An 8,476-nucleotide genomic window follows, 5' to 3' on the forward strand; every position below is an offset into this window, starting at 1 on the left:
TTGATAGCATTTGATTATACCACTTCAGAGGGGATGTTAAATCAGTTATAATGGCACTTTTGAGTACAATTCTTTCTCATGGAAAGACATTGATACAGTCTTACTTTTTATTGACTACATCGCCTTACAACTGTACCATTGAACCAGCTGATTGGGCCTTAAACAGAGCTCAGAAATGTGTGGAGTTGAATATGCAGTAAGGCTTGCAAATCTGCAATATGAAAATATGTTGTACTTTGTGGGTATAAATCAGTGAAGTGAGTGATTCTCAAAAGTGGACTATATCTTTCACTCTTAGGATTTTGCACCGTATTAGAATTCAGTCAGCTACTGTCAGCCACTGTATCATTTTGCACAATTTTGTCTAATGTTTAGGTGCAGTAACAACCATTGATAATCTGATAGACATCATGACATCCATTCCTTTGGTTTTCACCCTCCTCCATGGTGCCTTACTTAGGGGCCACACTAGTGGTGGTGTTCCCAGGTGGGATTTAAACTCATGATCTTCTGATCACCCGTCCAACTCACTGTGTATTACTTGTACGTTATTTTGAGATTCAACTACTCTCTCTCTCTGTCTCTCTTCATCTCCATCTCCCTCTCGATCCTGTATCCTCCCTCCATCCTCAGGAGAATGAGATCCTGACTGAGCAGGAGGAGCTGATCTCTCTGGAGCAGGTGCTGCGCAGGCAGATAGCCACTGAGAAGGAGGAGATTGAGAGGCTGCGCGCTGAGATCGCAGACATACAGAGGTCAGAGTTTAAATGCAGCCATGACATCATCATCATCTTGGGTCCCTGTCTCTCTCATAGTTGTCTGTCTATAACTCTGCCTCCACTAAACCCATCTCTCCCTGCCTCCCCTGCAGCCGGCAGCAGGGTCGCAGTGAGACGGAGGAGTACTCGTCAGACAGCGAGAGCGAGAGGGAAGATGAGGAGGAGTTACAGATGATCCTGGAGGACCTCCAAAAGCAGAACGAGGAACTTGAGGTAAGAGCGATAAAAGAGAGATGGGGAGAGGGATAGGTAAAGGGAGAGCAAGGTGGCCTCAACAGTACTGCAATATTGCCTCAACAATAGATAATAAAGATATATAGATGATTCAGTTTGTTGAAGAGTGCTCCTGACCTGCTGTTGGTGTGGTTTTCCCGCAGAACAAGAACACCCACCTGAACCAGGCCATCCACGAGGAGCAGGAGGCCATCTTGAAGCTGCGCGTCCAGCTCCGCCTCCTCCAGAGCCACAAGCTGCAGCAGGAACTGAGCGTCCAGCCCTCCGCCGAACAGGCTCCGCCCACACAGCCCAGTCCAGAGGCCAGGAACGAGGAGCAGACCAAACGCTCCGTCGCTGCCGTGACAACTGCTACAGATCCGCCTGTCCCAGCCAATGGCAAACCGGCCAAGGATCCCCCCAAACCCTCGCCAAGCAAAGACAGGAGGGAGACCAACCTGTGAGGTCTCCCCCTCAACCCTGTCCTACAATGGCCTCCATACCACATCTCTACCGCTGTTCAAAGCCCTATAGAGTCATTGTGAGCAACTGGAAGGAACCATACTTCAGGGTAGAAACATCCTCAGTGCCAAGCCTGTACATTAGGGACGGGAAGAGAGGAGGGGTACCTAGGAGGTGGTGAAGGAGGGACGGGAGGGGTAGGCGCCTTACCTGTAAGTTATGAAAGTGTTAGCTTTTAGTCGTCAAGGCTCAAAAAATAACTTAACCAACTTAGTTCAATCTTTATAATTCCTCCTTTCCCCATTCCCGTAATGGGAACATTAACACGTTTGGAATGCAACCACTGTGCCATAACTGAAGCTGCGAGACTGGACAAGTTGCTCTCTAGAGAACCACTAAGAAGACGGATGCTCTTTGAATAATGAAGAATTTATGATCGTATTCTGGAAGATATGGGAGACTAATCATGCAAATATATACATTTTAAATGACATGCCATTTAGTAATATATATATATATATATTGTAGATGCTCTTGTGTGAAATACCGATGCACAAACGTAAACTTAACGGTAACGTGCCTCATAGCTGACCTGTGAATTATGCGAATAGTGAACTCAAAAGTCATTATTGCATCTCTTAATGCCACAGGGTTATGATATCTGTTATGAGTGGGTATAGGTCAAGATTACAAGTCAATCATTTCAGGATAAGTCGGCTCTGACCTTTTACAACTACAATGTGCTATTATCTCACTGTCCATGTTCAATCGGTGTGATGGGTAAAGCAAAGGCACAGCCCAATTGTGCATGTACATTATTGTAAAATTGGAAACATACTGTATTTTCAAGCTCTTATTATGTTTTTGTCATTTCTGTTCTGTTCGGTTTATTTTATAATTAATGATCTTCATGGGAAATCTAGTGTGTCTGTGACAGCATTTAAACATCAAGGTAACTCAAACCAATCTGTTGTTATGAGACGTGATTTGAATGTTTTTGTTTTATTAATCTGTTGTGATTTAAATGGATTAATGCTAGTTGTAGCTTTTCTTCTCATGAGATTATTTTCCTATTGTTAAAGGCTTTTGTAGCTTCTCATTGTTTCAGACAGAATGATGCTGTGAAAAAATAAAGTATCAATCTAAACAATATGGTCATTATTTGTCATGTGTTGAAAACATGTCTAGAAACATGAGAAACAGGGGTAAAAAGTACTCCTTATCCATTATCTGTTGATCAGTCTGTCATAGTGTTACAAATTCTCACAACGATTAAACAAATCACTGAGCACCAGACCACCCCCTCAGTCTCATATTGCCTACATCAATACCTGGGAATTGACATCCGAAATGTATATTTTTACATTCCTTCTCCTGCACATAGTTTCTCTCTTACTCACCGACCGACCTAATCAGACTAGACAAGCTTTAACACAACATATGCATTAATTCCTCCTTCCCGAGTATGATGCTTGTTGACTGTGTTTCTTCTCTCTTGGCTTCACTCCTGTCTACAAAAAGGAGCTCGTGAGCTTAGAATTATAAGGTTCTATCTCCATTTTTGTCAAAATTGAGTTTTTTACATAATCTGATCCAGTAGGTGTTTATTAATGCCTGTGTGGTGTTCTTTTTAAAATGTTGACATTTTTGAGTTAGTAATTCATCAAATACAAAGGTTCCATCTCACAAAACATAATGGAAAGTAAAAACTTTGACGCTCAATATCTCTGAACTGCCCTAAACGGAGATAGAACCTTATCATTCTAAGCTCACCAGCTGTAACTTAAGAGTTACTTTACAGTCGTCACGTGACTCTAGTGGCTCTGTCGCTCTTACTGGTTTCCGTTAGATTTGGGAAGATGGTCAGTGTTTCGCAGGGGCTGGGTTTACCATTTATCTACCAAAGAAACGAATCTGTTGTAATCATGTTTGGACAAAGCCATTAAAAAAAGTGAAGTATGTCTAAATAGCCGCAAGCTCTTAAAATGTCCATAAGGGAACTTAAAGTGTGTCTTCTAGGGGTAAGTGAAGTTCTTCTAGTGATTCTTTGGACATTCTTTCTGTCTGCGGTCAGAGACGCCGAACAGCAGTTTATTTATTTGCTTTAATTGTCCCGCATAATGTTATGTTTTAAAAGTATCGCACTTGTATACTTGTTACTTTATCGACAAAGATTACCACCGTTGAGATGAAGTAGAAGAAAAAAGAAAAAAAATGCAAATAACAGACAATTTTCGCCGCGTCGGCTCATGATAAACTATCTTGGCGGTGAACATCTGTAGGCCTTTATTATACAGCCATTTTTATTATTCTGTCAGATATAGGTTGTTGTTTTTGGGAGCTTATTCTGTTTTGAATAAGTTTTGAATCTGTTTTTCCTGCATTTCTGGAATGGATCTGTCAATTAAATACCAGCCATTACGTCATCATCCGGCCAGTTACAAGTAACCATTAAATGGTCCTACTAAACTGCTGTATTTGTGTATTTGCAAACAAACTAATTTAAATCCTTTGTAAACAACATATACAAGCAACAACAATAACGCATTGCTCGATAACACATACAAGGATCAAAATACCTTTCTACTAAACACTTTTGTCTCTTTGGCAAAGACATACAACAGATCATTTGACAGATGTTGTGTTTAAATAATTTTTCAGGATACAGGAGTCGGCAAGTCCAGCATTGTATGTCGTTTTGTACAAGATCATTTTGACCACAACATAAGTCCAACAATAGGGTAAGATCTTTACACAACATTGCAATGAAAAAAAAACGACATGCTATTTTTAGCGTAACGGTTACATTATGAGTCAAATCCAGCTGTCAGTACTTTCAGATCTGCCTTGCTTGTACCGAAGAGATTCAGAATGAGACACATTGTTAATTGCATGAAAAGCTTAAGAGAAAAACCTCCCTGCATGTGTCCAGCACTCCCCCTCTCCCTTGTTCAGGTTCAAGTAAATGGTAAATGAGATTATCAAAATATGTGAGGCTGACCTGATCAAATCAAGGCCCTGGCTTCATCAAAAGACTTTCTTTGTGTTCTGTTATCAACCTATGGATGAAACTGATCCATAAAAAAAAAAGTGCTCAGTCATGTTTTTTAAAATTTTATTTCACCTTTATTTATACAGGTAAGTTAATTAAGGACACATTCTTATGTACTAATGCTCTTTATTGTTTGCAGGGCATCATTTCTTACCAAGACTGTGCCAAGTGGGAATGAACTCCACAAGTTCCTTATCTGGGACACAGCAGGGCAGGAAAGGGTGTGTACATCCACACTGTGGTCATCCATCATCTGCTTATCAACAGTTGCTTTCTCACAGTGCAATTAATTCTGTTAGCAGAGAAACACACACCGTTTGATGGTGTTTCCTATCACTCACAATCATGTTGGAACCCAGAATCTCACAGTGAAATAAATTACGCAATCACTTTACTGCAAAATGTCCTCATGACTTGAATCATTATTTTTAGGGATGATGTGACGTGTGACAGGATGACAGATGCACAGGGTCAAAGTTCACAGTACTGTTGTGCTGTTATGATTCATATGGATGGAATGGAAACGTGTGTGGGCAAGACACTGCAGTGAGTTAGATACTGGTGTTGGAATAACTATGGTCATTGTTTCCTGTACACGTGGGAAAATAAACCTCAGCATTACCTTTCTCTGTTAACGTGGATTTATTTTCTCCCCTGTCCTTTCCTGAATAGAATTTCCTGGTTCCACTCAAATTAAGTTAATCCGATTTTTGTAAACATCAATGTTGAATTACGTTATAACATTGTAAAATAACCATGGATAGTGTGGTTCCACAAGTGTGAAATAAAGCAAATAGATGTTATAATAGCCTACATTAGTACACTGATTAATAGCAAGCCCCTCTTTTTTGTATCTATTTTTATTCTAGTTTCACTCGTTGGCCCCAATGTACTACAGAGGTTCAGCCGCTGCTGTCATTGTCTATGACATCACCAAACTGGTAAGGAAGTTGCACTCTATACTAAAGAAAATGTGTCGGCCGAGCAGTCCTATTTGATCATATCTATAAGCAATAGGGGAGTGAAATGAAGCTCTGAACAGAATGAATCACAGTGATTTGCTGATGTCCTCAAATGTGAGGAATAGTCTTTCTGGTAGCACTTCACATTAGGTTGCTCTTATACTGTACCAGTGTAGTAATGGGGCTTTTCCACTACGGTGCTGACCCGGGTCAGCCCGCTTCGGTCTGCTTCTTTTCCCCTTTTCCATTAGTCGTCCCAGGTCGGTTCGGTTCGCTTCGGCTCGCTTCTTTAGCTCCACATCGACCCCAGGGTCTAAAATGTCATATCCGGGTCTCTTTGCCAGGCTGCGTGTGACGTGTGACGCTGCACACCGTTGATTGGTCAATGGAAAATCGTCATCCCAAGTCCATATATTTCTTCACTAACCGCCATCTTGAAATACCACATTCATATTTTTTTAAAATTTGTTTTTCAGATTTTATCCCTTTTTTCACCCAATTTGGTAGCCAATTGAACCCAACCTAGCATCCAATTATCCCCTGCCTATTGCGAGGGATCCGCCGCACGACCCCGCGGCCGGCAGTCCCAGAGGAGGCCGCCAGGCAGACTAGCTGACTGGCTCCTCGAGCCCAGCACCGTTATTCCAGCACCAGACGGGGGCGCTGTTGCGCGACGGATCCTTGTCCGGAACTACTCCTATACCCCCCTCGGGAGCGGCCGCCCAATATACCGTTCCCCGTGTGTGCCCTGGCCATATCCGGGTCTGGCGAGCCGGGATACGAACCCCGGCCCCGGTGGGCAGCATGCACTAGTGGCCAGTGCTTAGACCGCTACACCACCGCGGGGCTGTAATAGCTTATTAATAAAGATTAGAAAATTTATGCTGACCATCGTATTATCTTAGTTTAATGTCATTTCAATGAATCATAGAACTTTTATTTACAACAAGCACAACACAAAAATCGCTATTATGCACCGTCTTTGTCCGTGAATAACTCCGGCTTTGGAGGTGGTACAAACACAATACTCCTTTGCTAACTTCACCATCTGTCTACGGTCATTTTGAGCCCTTAACCACCGCGCTGACACCCCGAGAAGTTATGCTTTTAACCGTAAACTCGATGAACCGGGAGTTCACCCGGCCGCTGCTGCTGTGCTGTCCAGCCATTTTCGCCGTTCACTCATGAGTCAAATGCCGGTAGATTCGCGTCTTGTCGGCGTTTCCCGATGATGATACTACAGTTCATAAAGCAGACAAGTGAAGGCAGTGGTTTTAAGGCAGTGGTTTTAAGGGTTCATAAAACATGACTTTATTATGTGTACATAGCTTCCTCTCTCTCTTTCTCTTTCTCTCCCAAAAAATCACTTGTTGCTGTGTACACCCGGAAGCTTTTTGCCAGGCTGCGTGTGACGCGTAACTCCGCCTACTATCGTCTACTCCTCCTACTAGTCCGGGTCGGTTTGTGTATAATGGAAAACCAGAACTGATCTAAACCGAACTGGGCCGACCTGACGCGAACCGAACTGGGCCGACCTGGGCTGCTGATGGAAAAGCCCCTAAGACTAATGACTCTAGTAATACCATTGTAGAGCAGCAACATAATATTAAGTCTTACTTTTCATATTGTTCTGTTAATCTTATAATGAACGATGTGTCTATGCTTAAGGGGGAGAATATGCTGACCTGAACATTTGATTAAAACAGTATGTGACTCGTCAGCCATGGACTGAACTGTAGCCTTGATATGTCCTGTAGGACTCTTTCCAGACACTGAAGAAGTGGGTGAAGGAGCTGAAGGAACATGGTCCAGAAGACATCGTTGTAGCAATAGCAGGAAACAAGAATGACTTGGGGGACATCAGGTGTTGTGTATTTGTATTTCTCTATCTGCTACTATACAATTATTGAGTCTTACGGAACACATGGAAAGGAGTTTTAGAATGTGTTTCTTTCAGCAGTAGACTATTCAAGGCTGACATTGTCACAACAGTGTAACGCAGGCATGTTAATGGTTCTGTTTGTCATAGGAGACCAGCTGATAAGTCCAACCCATCACTAACTATAGTGTTCTTCTTCAGGGAGGTTCCTATGAAGGAAGCCAAGGAGTTTGCTGAATCGATTGCGGCTATTTTCATCGAGACTAGTGCAAGAAATGCTGTCAATGTTGAAGAACTCTTTCAGAAAATCAGTACGTATTTCTAGTCCATATTTTGTGTTGGTGCAGTTCATCCCAAACACTTCCAATATTGTTTGGTTTGTAGCTCATGAATTCTTACGAAAAAATTACAGAATTCAACCAGGGATTTTTTGCAAATAATATTGTATCACTTAAAGCTATCTGAATATGAATATCCTTTGGGATTTGTTTCCTGTAAAACAGAGCAGCGTCCGTAAGCAAAGATTAACATCCTACTGGATGTATGTTTTTTCTAATAATGGTTCTTTGTTTTTCTTCAGGTCGACAGATTCCACCCCTGGAAAGCCCTGATTTAGACAGCAATGAATCCTTCAAACTGACCAGGCAGCCTCCTCCATCCAACAAGAGATGTTGTTAGTAAACCAAGATTACCAGTGAGATTTATCACACTTGGATCCACAAAATATCTCCTCATCACTTTGGCACCATGTCCACAATACACATGCATTGGTCTCTAGGGAGAGAAAGGACAGAGAGACTTTGGCCTATCAGATCAGAACCTCTCACCTAGAGATAACCTCAGAAACATGTGTCTAATGAGGAGAGGCACCAGTAACGTTTGTCGCCCTCTAGTGGTTTAGACTTTGTTATAATGTAATTTAGCCTGAAGTTATTGATTTTTTTGGGTTTTTCATAACAAACTTATGGATGCAGCACATATGGTACATAGTGGGAGATGTTTTCACTTGATATGCAGCACAGTCATGATATATTAGGAGGATTTTATCCATTTGTTATTTAGATTTTTTTTTTAAAATTCTCAGCATCTCATAACATGTTATTAATTTGCACAAATCAATAGTGAATTA

At 41.7% G+C, this 8,476-nt stretch overlaps 1 protein-coding gene across 1 annotated transcript; it reads left to right on the forward strand.

Moving 5' to 3' along the window:
* The first annotated feature begins 3,399 nt into the window (after positions 1-3,399).
* LOC308171596 (ras-related protein Rab-31-like) lies at positions 3,400-8,132 on the forward strand. The gene is made up of 7 exons (XM_080546471.1): positions 3,400-3,475; positions 4,116-4,195; positions 4,646-4,727; positions 5,376-5,447; positions 7,226-7,332; positions 7,549-7,658; positions 7,928-8,132. Exons 1-7 carry the CDS (start codon positions 3,440-3,442, stop codon positions 8,023-8,025), a joined length of 585 nt encoding a protein of 194 aa, XP_080402597.1. The 5' UTR covers positions 3,400-3,439; the 3' UTR covers positions 8,026-8,132.
* The last annotated feature ends 344 nt before the right edge of the window (positions 8,133-8,476 follow it).

The sequence above is a fragment of the Nansenia antarctica genome (assembly GCF_963989245.1).
Source record: "Nansenia antarctica genome assembly, chromosome: 16".
Taxonomy (NCBI): domain Eukaryota; kingdom Metazoa; phylum Chordata; class Actinopteri; order Argentiniformes; family Microstomatidae; genus Nansenia; species Nansenia antarctica.

Excerpts from the sequence above, each read along its gene's own strand:
- LOC308171596 (XM_080546471.1), top strand. The coding sequence starts at position 3,440 with ATGTCCATAAGGGAACTTAAAGTGTGTCTTCTAGGG. Across the intron at positions 4,196-4,645 it reads AACATAAGTCCAACAATAGG|GGCATCATTTCTTACCAAGA; the intron begins GTAAGATCTTTA and ends TATTGTTTGCAG. Across the intron at positions 5,448-7,225 it reads TCTATGACATCACCAAACTG|GACTCTTTCCAGACACTGAA; the intron begins GTAAGGAAGTTG and ends TATGTCCTGTAG.